Raw genomic sequence first — 23,426 nt, 5'->3', positions numbered from 1 at the left:
TACCTAGTATCTCTGTGTATTATCTATCCTGTCTAGTCCCTTCACCCCTACCTACATGTACATATTACCTCAACTACCTAGTATCTCTGTGTATTATCTATCCTGATGTCCATTTACCCCTACCTACATGTACATATTACCTCAACTACCTAGTATCTCTGTGTATTATCTATCCTGATGTCCCTTCACCCCTACCTACATGTACATATTACCTCAACTACCTAGTATCTCTGTGTATTATCTATCCTGTCTAGTCCCTTCACCCCTACCTACATGTACATATTACCTCAACTACCTAGTATCTCTGTGTATTATCTATCCTGATGTCCCTTTACCCCTACCTACATGTACATATTACCTCAACTACCTAGTATCTCTGTGTATTATCTATCCTGATGTCCCTTCACCCCTACCTACATGTACATATTACCTCAACTACCTAGTATCTCTGTGTATTATCTATCCTGTCTAGTCCCTTTACCCCTACCTACATGTACATATTACCTCAACTACCTAGTATCTCTGTGTATTATCTATCCTGTCTAGTCCCTTTACCCCTACCTACATGTACATATTACCTCAACTACCTAGTATCTCTGTGTATTATCTATCCTGATGTCCCTTTACCCCTACCTACATGTACATATTACCTCAACTACCTAGTATCTCTGTGTATTATCTATCCTGATGTCCCTTCACCCCTACCTACATGTACATATTACCTCAACTACCTAGTATCTCTGTGTATTATCTATCCTGATGTCCCTTCACCCCTACCTACATGTACATATTACCTCAACTACCTAGTATCTCTGTGTATTATCTATCCTGTCTAGTCCCTTCACCCCTACCTACATGTACATATTACCTCAACTACCTAGTATCTCTGTGTATTATCTATCCTGATGTCCCTTCACCCCTACCTACATGTACATATTACCTCAACTACCTAGTATCTCTGTGTATTATCTATCCTGTCTAGTCCCTTCACCCCTACCTACATGTACATATTACCTCAACTACCTAGTATCTCTGTGTATTATCTATCCTGATGTCCCTTCACCCCTACCTACATGTACATATTACCTCAACTACCTAGTATCTCTGTGTATTATCTATCCTGTCTAGTCCCTTCACCCCTACCTACATGTACATATTACCTCAACTACCTAGTATCTCTGTGTATTATCTATCCTGTCTAGTCCCTTTACCCCTACCTACATGTACATATTACCTCAACTACCTAGTATCTCTGTGTATTATCTATCCTGATGTCCCTTCACCCCTACCTACATGTACATATTACCTGAACTACCTAGTATCTCTGTGTATTATCTATCCTGATGTCCCTTCACCCCTACCTACATGTACATATTACCTCAACTACCTAGTATCTCTGTGTATTATCTATCCTGATGTCCCTTCACCCCTACCTACATGTACATATTACCTCAACTACCTAGTATCTCTGTGTATTATCTATCCTGTCTAGTCCCTTTACCCCTACCTACATGTACATATTACCTCAACTACCTAGTATCTCTGTGTATTATCTATCCTGTCTAGTCCCTTCACCCATACCTACATGTACATATTACCTCAACTACCTAGTATCTCTGTGTATTATCTATCCTGTCTAGTCCCTTCACCCCTACCTACATGTACATATTACCTCAACTACCTAGTATCTCTGTGTATTATCTATCCTGATGTCCCTTCACCCCTACCTACATGTACATATTACCTCAACTACCTAGTATCTCTGTGTATTATCTATCCTGATGTCCCTTCACCCCTACCTACATGTACATATTACCTCAACTACCTAGTATCTCTGTGTATTATCTATCCTGATGTCCCTTCACCCCTACCTACATGTACATATTACCTCAACTACCTAGTATCTCTGTGTATTATCTATCCTGATGTCCCTTCACCCCTACCTACATGTACATATTACCTCAACTACCTAGTATCTCTGTGTATTATCTATCCTGTCTAGTCCCTTCACCCCTACCTACATGTACATATTACCTCAACTACCTAGTATCTCTGTGTATTATCTATCCTGTCTAGTCCCTTCACCCCTACCTACATGTACATATTACCTCAACTACCTAGTATCTCTGTGTATTATCTATCCTGTCTAGTCCCTTCACCCCTACCTACATGTACATATTACCTCAACTACCTAGTATCTCTGTGTATTATCTATCCTGTCTAGTCCCTTCACCCCTACCTACATGTACATATTACCTCAACTACCTAGTATCTCTGTGTATTATCTATCCTGTACTAGTCCCTTCACCCCTACCTACATGTACATATTACCTCAACTACCTAGTATCTCTGTGTATTATCTATCCTGTCTAGTCCCTTCACCCCTACCTACATGTACATATTACCTCAACTACCTAGTATCTCTGTGTATTATCTATCCTGTCTAGTCCCTTCACCCCTACCTACATGTACATATTACCTCAACTACCTAGTATCTCTGTGTATTATCTATCCTGATGTCCATTTACCCCTACCTACATGTACATATTACCTCAACTACCTAGTATCTCTGTGTATTATCTATCCTGATGTCCCTTCACCCCTACCTACATGTACATATTACCTCAACTACCTAGTATCTCTGTGTATTATCTATCCTGTCTAGTCCCTTCACCCCTACCTACATGTACATATTACCTCAACTACCTAGTATCTCTGTGTATTATCTATCCTGATGTCCCTTTACCCCTACCTACATGTACATATTACCTCAACTACCTAGTATCTCTGTGTATTATCTATCCTGATGTCCCTTCACCCCTACCTACATGTACATATTACCTCAACTACCTAGTATCTCTGTGTATTATCTATCCTGTCTAGTCCCTTTACCCCTACCTACATGTACATATTACCTCAACTACCTAGTATCTCTGTGTATTATCTATCCTGTCTAGTCCCTTTACCCCTACCTACATGTACATATTACCTCAACTACCTAGTATCTCTGTGTATTATCTATCCTGATGTCCCTTTACCCCTACCTACATGTACATATTACCTCAACTACCTAGTATCTCTGTGTATTATCTATCCTGATGTCCCTTCACCCCTACCTACATGTACATATTACCTCAACTACCTAGTATCTCTGTGTATTATCTATCCTGATGTCCCTTCACCCCTACCTACATGTACATATTACCTCAACTACCTAGTATCTCTGTGTATTATCTATCCTGTCTAGTCCCTTCACCCCTACCTACATGTACATATTACCTCAACTACCTAGTATCTCTGTGTATTATCTATCCTGATGTCCCTTCACCCCTACCTACATGTACATATTACCTCAACTACCTAGTATCTCTGTGTATTATCTATCCTGTCTAGTCCCTTCACCCCTACCTACATGTACATATTACCTCAACTACCTAGTATCTCTGTGTATTATCTATCCTGATGTCCCTTCACCCCTACCTACATGTACATATTACCTCAACTACCTAGTATCTCTGTGTATTATCTATCCTGTCTAGTCCCTTCACCCCTACCTACATGTACATATTACCTCAACTACCTAGTATCTCTGTGTATTATCTATCCTGTCTAGTCCCTTTACCCCTACCTACATGTACATATTACCTCAACTACCTAGTATCTCTGTGTATTATCTATCCTGATGTCCCTTCACCCCTACCTACATGTACATATTACCTGAACTACCTAGTATCTCTGTGTATTATCTATCCTGATGTCCCTTCACCCCTACCTACATGTACATATTACCTCAACTACCTAGTATCTCTGTGTATTATCTATCCTGATGTCCCTTCACCCCTACCTACATGTACATATTACCTCAACTACCTAGTATCTCTGTGTATTATCTATCCTGTCTAGTCCCTTTACCCCTACCTACATGTACATATTACCTCAACTACCTAGTATCTCTGTGTATTATCTATCCTGTCTAGTCCCTTCACCCATACCTACATGTACATATTACCTCAACTACCTAGTATCTCTGTGTATTATCTATCCTGTCTAGTCCCTTCACCCCTACCTACATGTACATATTACCTCAACTACCTAGTATCTCTGTGTATTATCTATCCTGATGTCCCTTCACCCCTACCTACATGTACATATTACCTCAACTACCTAGTATCTCTGTGTATTATCTATCCTGATGTCCCTTCACCCCTACCTACATGTACATATTACCTCAACTACCTAGTATCTCTGTGTATTATCTATCCTGTCTAGTCCCTTCACCCCTACCTACATGTACATATTACCTCAACTACCTAGTATCTCTGTGTATTATCTATCCTGTCTAGTCCCTTCACCCCTACCTACATGTACATATTACCTCAACTACCTAGTATCTCTGTGTATTATCTATCCTGATGTCCCTTCACCCCTACCTACATGTACATATTACCTCAACTACCTAGTATCTCTGTGTATTATCTATCCTGATGTCCCTTCACCCCTACCTACATGTACATATTACCTCAACTACCTAGTATCTCTGTGTATTATCTATCCTGATGTCCCTTCACCCCTACCTACATGTACATATTACCTCAACTACCTAGTATCTCTGTGTATTATCTATCCTGATGTCCCTTCACCCCTACCTACATGTACATATTACCTCAACTACCTAGTATCTCTGTGTATTATCTATCCTGATGTCCCTTCACCCCTACCTACATGTACATATTACCTCAACTACCTAGTATCTCTGTGTATTATCTATCCTGATGTCCCTTCACCCCTACCTACATGTACATATTACCTCAACTACCTAGTATCTCTGTGTATTATCTATCCTGATGTCCCTTCACCCCTACCTACATGTACATATTACCTCAACTACCTAGTATCTCTGTGTATTATCTATCCTGTCTAGTCCCTTCACCCCTACCTACATGTACATATTACCTCAACTACCTAGTATCTCTGTGTATTATCTATCCTGTCTAGTCCCTTCACCCCTACCTACATGTACATATTACCTCAACTACCTAGTATCTCTGTGTATTATCTATCCTGATGTCCCTTCACCCCTACCTACATGTACATATTACCTCAACTACCTAGTATCTCTGTGTATTATCTATCCTGATGTCCCTTCACCCCTACCTACATGTACATATTACCTCAACTACCTAGTATCTCTGTGTATTATCTATCCTGATGTCCCTTCACCCCTACCTACATGTACATATTACCTCAACTACCTAGTATCTCTGTGTATTATCTATCCTGTCTAGTCCCTTTACCCCTACCTACATGTACATATTACCTCAACTACCTAGTATCTCTGTGTATTATCTATCCTGTCTAGTCCCTTCACCCATACCTACATGTACATATTACCTCAACTACCTAGTATCTCTGTGTATTATCTATCCTGTCTAGTCCCTTCACCCCTACCTACATGTACATATTACCTCAACTACCTAGTATCTCTGTGTATTATCTATCCTGATGTCCCTTCACCCCTACCTACATGTACATATTACCTCAACTACCTAGTATCTCTGTGTATTATCTATCCTGATGTCCCTTCACCCCTACCTACATGTACATATTACCTCAACTACCTAGTATCTCTGTGTATTATCTATCCTGTCTAGTCCCTTCACCCCTACCTACATGTACATATTACCTCAACTACCTAGTATCTCTGTGTATTATCTATCCTGTCTAGTCCCTTCACCCCTACCTACATGTACATATTACCTCAACTACCTAGTATCTCTGTGTATTATCTATCCTGATGTCCCTTCACCCCTACCTACATGTACATATTACCTCAACTACCTAGTATCTCTGTGTATTATCTATCCTGATGTCCCTTCACCCCTACCTACATGTACATATTACCTCAACTACCTAGTATCTCTGTGTATTATCTATCCTGATGTCCCTTCACCCCTACCTACATGTACATATTACCTCAACTACCTAGTATCTCTGTGTATTATCTATCCTGATGTCCCTTCACCCCTACCTACATGTACATATTACCTCAACTACCTAGTATCTCTGTGTATTATCTATCCTGATGTCCCTTCACCCCTACCTACATGTACATATTACCTCAACTACCTAGTATCTCTGTGTATTATCTATCCTGATGTCCCTTCACCCCTACCTACATGTACATATTACCTCAACTACCTAGTATCTCTGTGTATTATCTATCCTGATGTCCCTTCACCCCTACCTACATGTACATATTACCTCAACTACCTAGTATCTCTGTGTATTATCTATCCTGTCTAGTCCCTTCACCCCTACCTACATGTACATATTACCTCAACTACCTAGTATCTCTGTGTATTATCTATCCTGTCTAGTCCCTTCACCCCTACCTACATGTACATATTACCTCAACTACCTAGTATCTCTGTGTATTATCTATCCTGATGTCCCTTCACCCCTACCTACATGTACATATTACCTCAACTACCTAGTATCTCTGTGTATTATCTATCCTGATGTCCCTTCACCCCTACCTACATGTACATATTACCTCAACTACCTAGTATCTCTGTGTATTATCTATCCTGTCTAGTCCCTTCACCCCTACCTACATGTACATATTACCTCAACTACCTAGTATCTCTGTGTATTATCTATCCTGTCTAGTCCCTTCACCCCTACCTACATGTACATATTACCTCAACTACCTAGTATCTATGTGTATTATCTATCCTGTCTAGTCCCTTCACCCCTACCTACATGTACATATTACCTCAACTACCTAGTATCTCTGTGTATTATCTATCCTGTCTAGTCCCTTCACCCCTACCTACATGTACATATTACCTCAACTACCTAGTATCTCTGTGTATTATCTATCCTGTCTAGTCCCTTCACCCCTACCTACATGTACATATTACCTCAACTACCTAGTATCTCTGTGTATTATCTATCCTGTCTAGTCCCTTCACCCCTACCTACATGTACATATTACCTCAACTACCTAGTATCTCTGTGTATTATCTATCCTGATGTCCCTTTACCCCTACCTACATGTACATATTACCTCAACTACCTAGTATCTCTGTGTATTATCTATCCTGATGTCCCTTCACCCCTACCTACATGTACATATTACCTCAACTACCTAGTATCTCTGTGTATTATCTATCCTGATGTCCCTTCACCCCTACCTACATGTACATATTACCTCAACTACCTAGTATCTCTGTGTATTATCTATCCTGATGTCCCTTCACCCCTACCTACATGTACATATTACCTCAACTACCTAGTATCTCTGTGTATTATCTATCCTGATGTCCCTTCACCCCTACCTACATGTACATATTACCTCAACTACCTAGTATCTCTGTGTATTATCTATCCTGTCTAGTCCCTTCACCCCTACCTACATGTACATATTACCTCAACTACCTAGTATCTCTGTGTATTATCTATCCTGTCTAGTCCCTTCACCCCTACCTACATGTACATATTACCTCAACTACCTAGTATCTCTGTGTATTATCTATCCTGTCTAGTCCCTTCACCCCTACCTACATGTACATATTACCTCAACTACCTAGTATCTCTGTGTATTATCTATCCTGTCTAGTCCCTTCACCCCTACCTACATGTACATATTACCTCAACTACCTAGTATCTCTGTGTATTATCTATCCTGTCTAGTCCCTTCACCCCTACCTACATGTACATATTACCTCAACTACCTAGTATCTCTGTGTATTATCTATCCTGTCTAGTCCCTTCACCCCTACCTACATGTACATATTACCTCAACTACCTAGTATCTCTGTGTATTATCTATCCTGTCTAGTCCCTTCACCCCTACCTACATGTACATATTACCTCAACTACCTAGTATCTCTGTGTATTATCTATCCTGATGTCCATTTACCCCTACCTACATGTACATATTACCTCAACTACCTAGTATCTCTGTGTATTATCTATCCTGATGTCCCTTCACCCCTACCTACATGTACATATTACCTCAACTACCTAGTATCTCTGTGTATTATCTATCCTGTCTAGTCCCTTCACCCCTACCTACATGTACATATTACCTCAACTACCTAGTATCTCTGTGTATTATCTATCCTGATGTCCCTTTACCCCTACCTACATGTACATATTACCTCAACTACCTAGTATCTCTGTGTATTATCTATCCTGATGTCCCTTCACCCCTACCTACATGTACATATTACCTCAACTACCTAGTATCTCTGTGTATTATCTATCCTGATGTCCCTTTACCCCTACCTACATGTACATATTACCTCAACTACCTAGTATCTCTGTGTATTATCTATCCTGATGTCCCTTCACCCCTACCTACATGTACATATTACCTCAACTACCTAGTATCTCTGTGTATTATCTATCCTGTCTAGTCCCTTTACCCCTACCTACATGTACATATTACCTCAACTACCTAGTATCTCTGTGTATTATCTATCCTGTCTAGTCCCTTTACCCCTACCTACATGTACATATTACCTCAACTACCTAGTATCTCTGTGTATTATCTATCCTGATGTCCCTTTACCCCTACCTACATGTACATATTACCTCAACTACCTAGTATCTCTGTGTATTATCTATCCTGATGTCCCTTCACCCCTACCTACATGTACATATTACCTCAACTACCTAGTATCTCTGTGTATTATCTATCCTGATGTCCCTTCACCCCTACCTACATGTACATATTACCTCAACTACCTAGTATCTCTGTGTATTATCTATCCTGTCTAGTCCCTTCACCCCTACCTACATGTACATATTACCTCAACTACCTAGTATCTCTGTGTATTATCTATCCTGATGTCCCTTCACCCCTACCTACATCCTGTAGCTCAGTTGGTAGAGCATGGCGCTTGTAACGCCAGGGAAGTGGGTTCAATCCCCGGGACCACCCATACGTAGAATGTATGCACACATGACTGTAAGTCGCTTTGGATAAAAGCGTCTGCTAAATGGCATATATTATTATATTATATATATATGTACATATTACCTCAACTACCTAGTATCTCTGTGTATTATCTATCCTGTCTAGTCCCTTCACCCCTACCTACATGTACATATTACCTCAACTACCTAGTATCTCTGTGTATTATCTATCCTGATGTCCCTTCACCCCTACCTACATGTACATATTACCTCAACTACCTAGTATCTCTGTGTATTATCTATCCTGTCTAGTCCCTTCACCCCTACCTACATGTACATATTACCTCAACTACCTAGTATCTCTGTGTATTATCTATCCTGTCATATTACCTCAACTACCTAGTATCTCTGTGTATTATCTATCCTGATGTCCCTTCACCCCTACCTACATGTACATATTACCTCAACTACCTAGTATCTCTGTGTATTATCTATCCTGTGTCCCTTCACCCATACCTACATGTACATATTACCTCAACTACCTAGTATCTCTGTGTATTATCTATCCTGTCTAGTCCCTTCACCCCTACCTACATGTACATATTACCTCAACTACCTAGTATCTCTGTGTATTATCTATCCTGTCTGTCCCTTCACCCCTACCTACATGTACATATTACCTCAACTACCTAGTATCTCTGTGTATTATCTATCCTGATGTCCCTTCACCCCTACCTACATGTACATATTACCTCAACTACCTAGTATCTCTGTGTATTATCTATCCTGATGTCCCTTTACCCCTACCTACATGTACATATTACCTCAACTACCTAGTATCTCTGTGTATTATCTATCCTGTCTAGTCCCTTCACCCCTACCTACATGTACATATTACCTCAACTACCTAGTATCTCTGTGTATTATCTATCCTGATGTCCCTTCACCCCTACCTACATGTACATATTACCTCAACTACCTAGTATCTCTGTGTATTATCTATCCTGATGTCCCTTCACCCCTACCTACATGTACATATTACCTCAACTACCTAGTATCTCTGTGTATTATCTATCCTGATGTCCCTTCACCCCTACCTACATGTACATATTACCTCAACTACCTAGTATCTCTGTGTATTATCTATCCTGATGTCCCTTCACCCCTACCTACATGTACATATTACCTCAACTACCTAGTATCTCTGTGTATTATCTATCCTGATGTCCCTTCACCCCTACCTACATGTACATATTACCTCAACTACCTAGTATCTCTGTGTATTATCTATCCTGATGTCCCTTCACCCCTACCTACATGTACATATTACCTCAACTACCTAGTATCTCTGTGTATTATCTATCCTGATGTCCCTTCACCCCTACCTACATGTACATATTACCTCAACTACCTAGTATCTCTGTGTATTATCTATCCTGTCTAGTCCCTTCACCCCTACCTACATGTACATATTACCTCAACTACCTAGTATCTCTGTGTATTATCTATCCTGTCTAGTCCCTTCACCCCTACCTACATGTACATATTACCTCAACTACCTAGTATCTCTGTGTATTATCTATCCTGTCTAGTCCCTTCACCCCTACCTACATGTACATATTACCTCAACTACCTAGTATCTCTGTGTATTATCTATCCTGTCTAGTCCCTTCACCCCTACCTACATGTACATATTACCTCAACTACCTAGTATCTCTGTGTATTATCTATCCTGTCTAGTCCCTTCACCCCTACCTACATGTACATATTACCTCAACTACCTAGTATCTCTGTGTATTATCTATCCTGATGTCCATTTACCCCTACCTACATGTACATATTACCTCAACTACCTAGTATCTCTGTGTATTATCTATCCTGATGTCCCTTCACCCCTACCTACATGTACATATTACCTCAACTACCTAGTATCTCTGTGTATTATCTATCCTGTCTAGTCCCTTCACCCCTACCTACATGTACATATTACCTCAACTACCTAGTATCTCTGTGTATTATCTATCCTGATGTCCCTTTACCCCTACCTACATGTACATATTACCTCAACTACCTAGTATCTCTGTGTATTATCTATCCTGATGTCCCTTCACCCCTACCTACATGTACATATTACCTCAACTACCTAGTATCTCTGTGTATTATCTATCCTGATGTCCCTTTACCCCTACCTACATGTACATATTACCTCAACTACCTAGTATCTCTGTGTATTATCTATCCTGATGTCCCTTCACCCCTACCTACATGTACATATTACCTCAACTACCTAGTATCTCTGTGTATTATCTATCCTGTCTAGTCCCTTTACCCCTACCTACATGTACATATTACCTCAACTACCTAGTATCTCTGTGTATTATCTATCCTGTCTAGTCCCTTTACCCCTACCTACATGTACATATTACCTCAACTACCTAGTATCTCTGTGTATTATCTATCCTGATGTCCCTTTACCCCTACCTACATGTACATATTACCTCAACTACCTAGTATCTCTGTGTATTATCTATCCTGATGTCCCTTCACCCCTACCTACATGTACATATTACCTCAACTACCTAGTATCTCTGTGTATTATCTATCCTGTCTAGTCCCTTCACCCCTACCTACATGTACATATTACCTCAACTACCTAGTATCTCTGTGTATTATCTATCCTGATGTCCCTTCACCCCTACCTACATGTACATATTACCTCAACTACCTAGTATCTCTGTGTATTATCTATCCTGATGTCCCTTCACCCCTACCTACATGTACATATTACCTCAACTACCTAGTATCTCTGTGTATTATCTATCCTGTCTAGTCCCTTTACCCCTACCTACATGTACATATTACCTCAACTACCTAGTATCTCTGTGTATTATCTATCCTGATGTCCCTTCACCCCTACCTACATGTACATATTACCTCAACTACCTAGTATCTCTGTGTATTATCTATCCTGTCTAGTCCCTTCACCCCTACCTACATGTACATATTACCTCAACTACCTAGTATCTCTGTGTATTATCTATCCTGTCTAGTCCCTTCACCCCTACCTACATGTACATATTACCTCAACTACCTAGTATCTCTGTGTATTATCTATCCTGTCTAGTCCCTTCACCCCTACCTACATGTACATATTACCTCAACTACCTAGTATCTCTGTGTATTATCTATCCTGTCTAGTCCCTTCACCCCTACCTACATGTACATATTACCTCAACTACCTAGTATCTCTGTGTATTATCTATCCTGTCTAGTCCCTTCACCCCTACCTACATGTACATATTACCTCAACTACCTAGTATCGACCTAGTACATACTACCTCAATCACCTCAACTACCTGGTACCCCAACACATTGACTCGGTACTGGTACTCCTGTATATAGCCTCATTACTACCTGGTACCCCTGTATATAGCCTAATTACTACCTGGTACTCCTGTATATAGTCTCATTACTACCTGGTACTCCTGTATATAGTCTCATTACTACCTGGTACTCCTGTATATAGTCTCATTACTACCTGGTACTCCTGTATATGACCTCATTACTACCTGGTACTCCTGTATATAGTCTCATTACTACCTGGTACTCCTGTATATAGCCTCATTACTACCTGGTACTCCTGTATATGGCCTCATTACTACCTGGTACTCCTGTATATAGCCTCATTACTACCTGGTACTCCTGTATATGACCTCATTACTACCTGGTACTCCTGTATATAGCCTCATTACTACCTGGTACTCCTGTATATAGCCTCATTACTACCTGGTACTCCTGTATATAGTCTCATTACTACCTGGTACTCCTGTATATAGTCTCATTACTACCTGGTACTCCTGTATATAGTCTCATTACTACCTGGTACTCCTGTATATAGTCTCATTACTACCTGGTACTCCTGTATATGACCTCATTACTACCTGGTACTCCTGTATATAGTCTCATTACTACCTGGTACTCCTGTATATAGTCTCATTACTACCTGGTACCCCTGTATATAGTCTCATTACTACCTGGTACTCCTGTATATAGTCTCATTACTACCTGGTACCCCTGTATATAGTCTCATTACTACCTGGTACTCCTGTATATAGTCTCATTACTACCTGGTACTCCTGTATATAGCCTCATTACTACCTGGTACTCCTGTATATAGTCTCATTACTACCTGGTACCCCTGTATATAGCCTCATTACTACCTGGTACCCCTGTATATAGTCTCATTGACAATGTGACATTATTTTATGGTGTTACTGCTTCCTATCTCATGTTATGCTAATGTGACAATGTGACATTTGGCAATTTATTTTATTTTATTTTATTCGTACATTCTGTATTACCATCTGGTTCAGTTTCTTCATTATACAACACAGGATTTGTGTGTGTGTGTGTGTGTGTGGGGGGGGGTGTCTGTGTCTCTGTGTGTGTGTGTGCCTGCGGTGTGGTGTGTGTGTGTATGCCTGTGGTGTGTGTGTGTGTGTGTGTGTGTGTGTGTGTGTGTGTGTGTGTGTGTGTGTGTGCCTGTGGTTGTGTGTCTGTGTGTGTGTGTGCCTGTGGTGTGTGTGTGTGTGTGTGTGTATGCCTGTGGTGTGTGTGTGTGTGTGTGTGTGTGTGTGTGTGTGTGTGTGTGTGTGTGTGTGTGTGTGTGTGTGTGTGTGTGTGTGTGTGTGTGTGTGTGTGTGTGTGTGTGTGTGTGTGTTACCTGACAGAAACAGAGAACTCTCCTGGTGAACTCTCTGACTCTCTAACCAGGAACACTCCTCTCTCCTCCCAACGCAACCGCTGCTCAGCCTGCTTCCTGGACACACGTCCCGCAAACCACCTACACACAAACATACACAAACAGGTATAGGTATATAAGGGTTAGGTATAGTAGGTATATAAGGGTTAGGTATAGTAGGTATATAAGGGTTAGGTATAGTAGGTATATAATGGTTAGGTATAGTAGGTATATAAGGGTTAGGTATAGTAGGTATAGTAGGTATATAAGGGTTAGATATAGTAGGTATATAAGGGTTAGGTATAGTAGATATATAATGGTTAGGTATAGTAGGTATATAAGGGTTAGGTATAGTAGATATAGTAGGTATATAAGGGTTAGGTATAGTAGGTATAGTAGGTATATAAGGGTTAGATATAGTAGGTATATAAGGGTTAGGTATAGTAGGTATATAAGGGTTAGGTATAGTAGGTATATAATGGTTAGGTATAGTAGATATAGTAGGTATATAAGGGTTAGGTATAGTAGGTATATAAGGGTTAGGTATAGTAGGTATATAATGGTTAGGTATAGTAGGTATATAATGGTTAGGTATAGTAGGTATATAATGGTTAGGTATAGTAGATATAGTAGGTATATAAGGGTTAGGTATAGTAGGTATATAATGGTTAGGTATAGTAGGTATATAATGGTTAGATATAGTAGATATATAATGGTTAGGTATAGTAGGTATATAATGGTTAGATATAGTAGGTATAGTAGGTATATAATGGTTAGGTATAGTAGGTATATAAGAGTTAGGTATAGTAGGTATAGTAGGTATAGTAGGTATATAATGGTTAGGTATAGTAGGTATAATAGGTATAGTAGGTATATAATGGTTAGGTATAGTAGGTATATAATGGTTAGGTATAGTAGGTATAGTAGGTATATAAGGGTTAGATATAGTAGGTATATAATGGTTAGGTATAGTAGGTATATAATGGTTAGGTATAGTAGGTATATAAGAGTTAGGTATAGTAGGTATATAAGGGTTAGGTATAGTAGGTATATAAGGGTTAGGTATAGTAGGTATATAAGGGTTAGGTATAGTAGGTATATAAGGGTTAGGTATAGTAGGTATATAAGGGTTAGATATAGTAGATATATAAGAGTTAGGTATAGTAGGTATATAAGGGTTAGGTATAGTAGGTATATAAGGGTTAGGTATAGTAGATATAGTAGGTATATAATGGTTAGATATAGTAGGTATATAAGGGTTAGGTATAGTAGGTATAGTAGGTATATAATGGTTAGGTATAGTAGGTATATAATGGTTAGATATAGTAGATATATAATGGTTAGGTATAGTAGGTATATAAGGGTTAGATATAGTAGGTATATAATGGTTAGATATAGTAGATATAGTAGGTATATAATGGTTAGGTATAGTAGATATATAAGGGTTAGATATAGTAGGTATAGTAGGTATATAAGGGTTAGATATAGTAGGTATATAATGGTTAGATATAGTAGATATAGTAGGTATATAATGGTTAGGTATAGTAGATATATAAGGGTTAGATATAGTAGGTATAGTAGGTATATAATGGTTAGGTATAGTAGATATATAAGGGTTAGATATAGTAGGTATAGTAGGTATATAAGGGTTAGATATAGTAGGTATATAAGGGTTAGGTATAGTAGATATAGTAGGTATAGTAGATATATAAGGGTTAGATATAGTAGATATAGTAGGTATATAATGGTTAGGTATAGTAGATATATAAGGGTTAGATATAGTAGATATATAAGGGTTAGATATAGTAGGTATAGTAGGTATATAAGGGTTAGATATAGTAGGTATATAATGGTTAGGTATAGTAGATATATAAGGGTTAGATATAGTAGGTATAGTAGGTATATAAGGGTTAGGTATAGTAGGTATATAAGGGTTAGATATAGTAGGTATATAAGGGTTAGGTATAGTAGGTATATAAGGGTTAGATATAGTAGGTATATAAGGGTTAGGTATAGTAGGTATATAAGGGTTAGATATAGTAGGTATATAAGGGTTAGGTATAGTAGATATAGTAGGTATATAATGGTTAGGTATAGTAGGTATAGTAGGTATATAAGGGTTAGGTATAGTAGGTATATAATGGTTAGGTATAGTAGGTATATAAGGGTTAGGTATAGTAGGTATATAAGGGTTAGGTATAGTAGGTATAGTAGGTATAGTAGGTATATAAGGGTTAGGTATAGTAGGTATATAAGGGTTAGATATAGTAGGTATAGTAGGTATATAAGGGTTAGGTATAGTAGGTATATAAGGGTTAGGTATAGTAGGTATATAAGGGTTAGGTATAGTAGGTATATAAGGGTTAGGTATAGTAGGTATATAAGGGTTAGGTATAGTAGGTATATAAGGGTTAGATATAGTAGGTATATAAGGGTTAGATATAGTAGGTATATAATGGTTAGATATAGTAGGTATATAAGTGTTAGGTATAGTAGGTATAGTAGGTATATAAGGGTTAGGTATAGTAGGTATATAAGGGTTAGATATAGTAGGTATATAAGGGTTAGATATAGTAGATATAGTAGGTATATAATGGTTAGATATAGTAGGTATATAAGGGTTAGGTATAGTAGGTATAGTAGGTATATAAGGGTTAGGTATAGTAGGTATATAAGGGTTAGGTATAGTAGGTATAGTAGGTATATAAGGGTTAGGTATAGTAGGTATATAAGGGTTAGGTATAGTAGGTATAGTAGGTATATAAGGGTTAGGTATAGTAGGTATATAAGGGTTAGGTATAGTAGGTATATAAGGGTTAGGTATAGTAGGTATATAAGGGTTAGATATAGTAGGTATAGTAGGTATATAAGGGTTAGGTATAGTAGGTATATAAGGGTTAGATATAGTAGGTATATAAGGGTTAGGTATAGTAGGTATATAAGGGTTAGGTATAGTAGGTATATAAGGGTTAGGTATAGTAGGTATATAAGGGTTAGGTATAGTAGGTATAGTAGGTATATAAGGGTTAGGTATAGTAGGTATATAAGGGTTAGGTATAGTAGGTATATAATGGTTAGGTATAGTAGGTATATAATGGTTAGGTATAGTAGGTATATAAGGGTTAGGTATAGTAGGTATAGTAGGTATATAAGGGTTAGGTATAGTAGGTATATAATGGTTAGGTATAGTAGGTATATAAGGGTTAGATATAGCAGGTATATAAGGGTTAGGTATAGTAGGTATATAAGTGTTAGGTATAGTAGGTATAGTAGGTATATAAGGGTTAGATATAGTAGGTATATAAGGGTTAGATATAGTAGGTATATAAGGGTTAGATATAGTAGGTATATAATGGTTAGATATAGTAGGTATATAAGTGTTAGGTATAGTAGGTATAGTAGGTATATAAGGGTTAGGTATAGTAGGCATATAAAGGTTAGATATAGTAGGTATATAAGGGTTAGATATAGTAGATATATAAGGGTTAGGTATAGTAGGTATAGTAGGTATATAAGGGTTAGATATAGTAGGTATATAATGGTTAGATATAGTAGGTATATAAGTGTTAGGTATAGTAGGTATAGTAGGTATATAAGGGTTAGGTATAGTAGGTATATAAAGGTTAGATATAGTAGGTATATAAGGGTTAGATATAGTAGATATATAAGGGTTAGGTATAGTAGGTATAGTAGGTATATAAGGGTTAGGTATAGTAGATATAGTAGGTATATAAGGGTTAGATATAGTAGATATAGTAGGTATATAATGGTTAGATATAGTAGGTATATAAGGGTTAGGTATAGTAGGTATAGTAGGTATATAACGGTTAGGTATAGTAGGTATATAAGGGTTAGGTATAGTAGGTATATAAGGGTTAGATATAGTAGGTATAGTAGGTATATAAGGGTTAGGTATAGTAGGTATATAAGGGTTAGGTATAGTAGGTATATAAGGGTTAGGTATAGTAGGTATATAAGGGTTAGATATAGTAGGTATAGTAGGTATATAAGGGTTAGGTATAGTAGGTATATAAGGGTTAGATATAGTAGGTATATAAGGGTTAGGTATAGTAGGTATATAAGGGTTAGGTATAGTAGGTATAGTAGGTATATAAGGGTTAGGTATAGTAGGTATATAAGGGTTAGGTATAGTAGGTATATAATGGTTAGGTATAGTAGGTATATAATGGTTAGGTATAGTAGGTATATAAGGGTTAGATATAGTAGGTATATAAGTGTTAGGTATAGTAGGTATAGTAGGTATATAAGGGTTAGGTATATAAGGGTTAGATATAGTAGGTATGTAAGGGTTAGGTATAGTAGGTATATAATGGTTAGGTATAGTAGGTATATAATGGTTAGGTATAGTAGGTATATAATGGTTAGGTATAGTAGGTATATAAGGGTTAGATATAGTAGGTATATAATGGTTAGGTATAGTAGGTATATAATGGTTAGGTATAGTAGGTATATAAGGGTTAGATATAGTAGGTATATAAGGGTTAGATATAGTAGGTATATAAGGGTTAGGTATAGTAGGTATAGTAGGTATATAATGGTTAGATATAGTAGGTATATAAGGATTAGGTATAGTAGGTATAGTAGGTATATAATGGTTAGGTATAGTAGGTATATAAGGGTTAGGTATAGTAGGTATAGTAGGTATATAATGGTTAGGTATAGTAGGTATATAAGGGTTAGGTATAGTAGGTATAGTAGGTATATAATGGTTAGGTATAGTAGGTATATAAGGGTTAGGTATAGTAGGTATAGTAGGTATATAATGGTTAGGTATAGTAGGTATATAAGGGTTAGGTATAGTAGGTATAGTAGGTATATAAGGGTTAGGTATAGTAGATATAGTAGGTATATAAGGGTTAGGTATAGTAGGTATAGTAGGTATATAAGGGTTAGGTATAGTAGGTATATAATGGTTAGGTATAGTAGATATAGTAGGTATATAAGGGTTAGGTATAGTAGGTATAGTAGGTATATAATGGTTAGGTATAGTAGGTATATAAGGGTTAGGTATAGTAGGTATAGTAGGTATATAATGGTTAGGTATAGTAGGTATATAAGGGTTAGGTATAGTAGGTATAGTAGGTATATAAGGGTTAGGTATAGTAGATATAGTAGGTATATAAGGGTTAGGTATAGTAGGTATATAAGGGTTAGGTATAGTAGGTATAGTAGGTATATAATGGTTAGGTATAGTAGATATAGTAGGTATATAAGGGTTAGGTATAGTAGGTATATAAGGGTTAGGTATAGTAGGTATAGTAGGTATATAATGGTTAGATATAGTAGGTATATAATGGTTAGGTATAGTAGGTATATAAGGGTTAGATATAGTAGATATATAATGGTTAGGTATAGTAGGTATATAAGGGTTAGGTATAGTAGGTATAGTAGGTATATAATGGTTAGGTATAGTAGGTATATAAGGGTTAGGTATAGTAGGTATAGTAGGTATATAAGGGTTAGGTATAGTAGATATAGTAGGTATATAAGGGTTAGGTATAGTAGGTATATAAGGGTTAGGTATAGTAGGTATAGTAGGTATATAATGGTTAGGTATAGTAGATATAGTAGGTATATAAGGGTTAGGTATAGTAGGTATATAAGGGTTAGGTATAGTAGGTATAGTAGGTATATAATGGTTAGATATAGTAGGTATATAATGGTTAGGTATAGTAGGTATATAAGGGTTAGATATAGTAGATATATAATGGTTAGGTATAGTAGGTATATAATGGTTAGGTATAGTAGGTATAGTAGGTATATAAGGGTTAGATATAGTAGATATATAATGGTTAGGTATAGTAGGTATATAAGGGTTAGATATAGTAGGTATAGTAGGTATATAAGGGTTAGATATAGTAGGTATATAATGGTTAGGTATAGTAGGTATAGTAGGTATATAATGGTTAGGTATAGTAGGTATATAAGGGTTAGATATAGTAGGTATATAATGGTTAGGTATAGTAGGTATAGTAGGTATATAAGGGTTAGATATAGTAGGTATATAATGGTTAGGTATAGTAGGTATAGTAGGTATATAAGGGTTAGATATAGTAGATATATAATGGTTAGGTATAGTAGGTATATAAGGGTTAGATATAGTAGGTATATAAGGGTTAGGTATAGTAGGTATAGTAGGTATATAAGGGTTAGATATAGTAGGTATATAATGGTTAGGTATAGTAGGTATATAAGGGTTAGATATAGTAGGTATATAAGGGTTAGGTATAGTAGGTATAGTAGGTATATAAGGGTTAGGTATAGTAGGTATAGTAGGTATATAATGGTTAGGTATAGTAGGTATATAAGGGTTAGGTATAGTAGGTATAGTAGGTATATAATGGTTAGGTATAGTAGGTATATAAGGGTTAGGTATAGTAGGTATAGTAGGTATATAAGGGTTAGATATAGTAGATATATAATGGTTAGATATAGTAGGTATATAAGGGTTAGGTATAGTAGGTATATAAGGGTTAGGTATAGTAGGTATAGTAGGTATATAAGGGTTAGGTATAGTAGGTATATAATGGTTAGGTATAGTAGGTATATAAGGGTTAGATATAGTAGATATATAATGGTTAGGTATAGTAGGTATATAAGGGTTAGGTATAGTAGGTATAGTAGGTATATAATGGTTAGGTATAGTAGGTATATAAGGGTTAGTTATAGTAGGTATATAATGGTTAGGTATAGTAGGTATATAAGGGTTAGGTATAGTAGGTATATAATGGTTAGGTATAGTAGGTATAGTAGGTATATAATGGTTAGGTATAGTAGGTATATAATGGTTAGGTATAGTAGGTATATAAGGGTTAGGTATAGTAGGTATATAAGGGTTAGGTATAGTAGGTATATAATGGTTAGGTATAGTAGGTATAGTAGGTATATAATGGTTAGTTATAGCAGGTATTTAATCGTTATATAATACTAACGGGTGTGGTAACAGACTAATGTAGTTCTCAGGGACGTAGCCTCGCCTCCCGTGGAGTTCTGCCATCATCCAATTAGGATCCTCATCCATCTCCGTCACCTAGAGAGGTTAGAGGTCACAGGTCAGAGGCTGGAGCATGGAGGTCAGGTCACGGTTGCAACTGGAAGGAGTCTTTAAGGATGTTCTTCAATTTAACCATTGATAATGTTTTGATCTATCCCTTACTGTAATCATGTGGAGAATGTTTTGATCTATCCCTTACTGTAATCCTGTGGAGAATGTTTTGATCTATCCCTTACTGTAATCCTGTGGAGAATGTTTTGATCTATCCCTTACTGTAAGCCTGTGGTGAATGTTTTGATCTATCCCTTACTGTAATCCTGTGGAGAATGTTTTGATCTATCCCTTACTGTAAGCCTGTGGAGAATGTTTTGATCTATCCCTTACTGTAAGCCTGTGGAGAATGTTTTGATCTATCCCTTACTGTAATCCTGTGGAGAATGTTTTGATCTATCCCTTACTGTAAGCCTGTGGAGAATGTTTTGATCTATCCCTTACTGTAATCCTGTGGATAATGTTTTGATCTATCCCTTACTGTAATCCTGTGGAGAATGTTTTGATCTATCCCTTACTGTAATCATGTGGAGAATGTTTCCATCTATCCCTTACTGTAATCCTGTGGAGAATGTCTCCATGAATGCCTTACTATAATCCTGTGGAGAATGTTGATCTATGCCTTACTGTAAGCTTGTGGATAATGTTTTGATCTAACCCTTACTGTAATCCTGTGGAGAATGTTGTTGATTTATGCCTTGCTGTAATCCTGTGGAGAATGTTTCCATCTATCCCTTACTGTAATCCTGTGGAGAACGTTTCCATCTATCCCTTACTGTAATCCTGTGGATAATGTTTCCATCTATCCCTTACTGTAATCCTGTGGAAAATGTTTCCATCTATCCCTTACTGTAATCCTGTGGAGAATGTTTTGATCTATCCCTTACTGTAATCCTGTGGAGAATGTTTTGATCTATACCTTACTGTAATCCTGTGGAGAATGTTGTTGATCCAACCCTTACTGTAAGCCTGTGGAGAATGTTTTGATCTATCCCTTACTGTAATCCTGTGGAGAATGTTTTTGATAACGTTTCATTGTCATTCAGCAATTTTCTAAACCTGAAAATGAGTCTCTTCTGCCCAGTGCTCTGCCTCTCTTCTCTTCTGTTCTGTACAGTAACGTAGTCATATGTCCTTCACAGAACGATCACACACTATTCACTCATCTGTCCTTCACAGAACGATCACACACTATTCACTCATCTGTCCTTCACAGAACGATCACACACTATTCACTCATCTGTCCTTCACAGAACGATCACACACTATTCCCTCATCTGTCCTTCACAGAACGATCACACACTATTCACTCATCTGTCCTTCACAGAACGGTCACACACTATTCACTCATCTGTCCTTCACAGAACGATCACACACTATTCACTCATCTGTCCTTCACAGAACGATCACACACTATTCCCTCATCTGTCCTTCACAGAACGATCACACACTATTCCCTCATCTGCCCTTCACAGAACGATCACACATTATTCCCTCATCTGCCCTTCACAGAACGATCACACACTATTCACTCATCTGCCCTTCACAGAATGATCACACATTATTCCCTTATCTGTCCTTCACAGAACGATCACACACTATTCACTCATCTGCTCTTCACAGAACGATCACACATTATTCCCTCATCTGTCCTTCACAGAACGATCACACATTATTCCCTCATCTGCCCTTCACAGAACGATCACACACTATTCACTCATCTGCCCTTCACAGAACGATCACACATTATTCCCTCATCTGTCCTTCACAGAACGATCACACATTATTCCCTCATCTGTCCTTCACAGAACGATCACACACTATTCACTCATCTGCCCTTCACAGAACGATCACACATTATTCCCTCATCTGCCCTTCACAGAATCATCACACACTATTCACTCATCTGTCCTTCACAGAACGATCACACACTATTCCCTCATCTGTCCTTCACAGAACGATCACACACTATTCACTCATCTGTCCTTCACAGAACGATCACACACTATTCACTCATCTGTCCTTCACAGAACGATCACACACTATTCCCTCATCTGTCCTTCACAGAACGATCACACACTATTCACTCATCTGTCCTTCACAGAACGATCACACACTATTCCAGAGAGAAAGAAAACACGGCTCATCTGTCCTTCACAGAACGATCACACACTATTCACGCATCTGTCCTTCACAGAACGATCACACACTATTCCCTCATCTGTCCTTCACAGAACGGTCACACATTATTCCCTCATCTGTCCTTCACAGAACGATCACACACTATTCACTCATATGTATTAGTTCTGTTCATCTACAGTATCACGCACGCACGCACGCACACACACACACACACACACACACACACACACACACACACACACACACACACACACACACACACACACACACACACACACACACACACACACACACACACACACACACACACACACACACACACACACACACACACACACACACACACACACATACCCACCTTCAGTATCTCTCCTTTCTGGAAGCTGAGCTCGTCTCGTTCTTTTGCTCGGAAAGAAAACACGGCTACAGCCTCCATGATGGAGAGAAAGAAAGAGAGAAAGAAAGAGAGAAAGAAAGAGAGAAAGAAAGAAAGAAAGAAAGAAAGAAAGAGAGAGAGAGAGAGAGATAGAAAGAGAGAGAAAGAAAGAGAGA

General features: G+C 37.8%; 1 protein-coding gene across 1 annotated transcript in view; it reads right to left on the bottom strand.

The window, feature by feature from the left end:
- The window catches only part of LOC124024244 (GRB2-related adapter protein-like), a 37,406-nt gene extending 13,980 nt beyond the window's left edge, over window positions 1–23,426 (bottom strand). The window contains exons 1-3 of the mRNA XM_046338237.1: window positions 23,233–23,426; window positions 20,620–20,717; window positions 13,649–13,768 (exon numbers count right to left, since the gene is read on the bottom strand). Coding sequence (XP_046194193.1) covers window positions 13,649–13,768; window positions 20,620–20,717; window positions 23,233–23,310 — 296 coding nt within the window. The 5' untranslated portion in view covers window positions 23,311–23,426. The remainder of the gene's footprint in view (window positions 1–13,648; window positions 13,769–20,619; window positions 20,718–23,232) is intronic.

This window comes from Oncorhynchus gorbuscha, unplaced genomic scaffold (genome assembly GCF_021184085.1).
Source record: "Oncorhynchus gorbuscha isolate QuinsamMale2020 ecotype Even-year unplaced genomic scaffold, OgorEven_v1.0 Un_scaffold_1804, whole genome shotgun sequence".
NCBI lineage: Eukaryota > Metazoa > Chordata > Actinopteri > Salmoniformes > Salmonidae > Oncorhynchus > Oncorhynchus gorbuscha.
The sequence above is the reverse complement of the archived record's forward strand: the minus strand, read 5'-3'. Positions and strand labels throughout refer to the sequence as shown.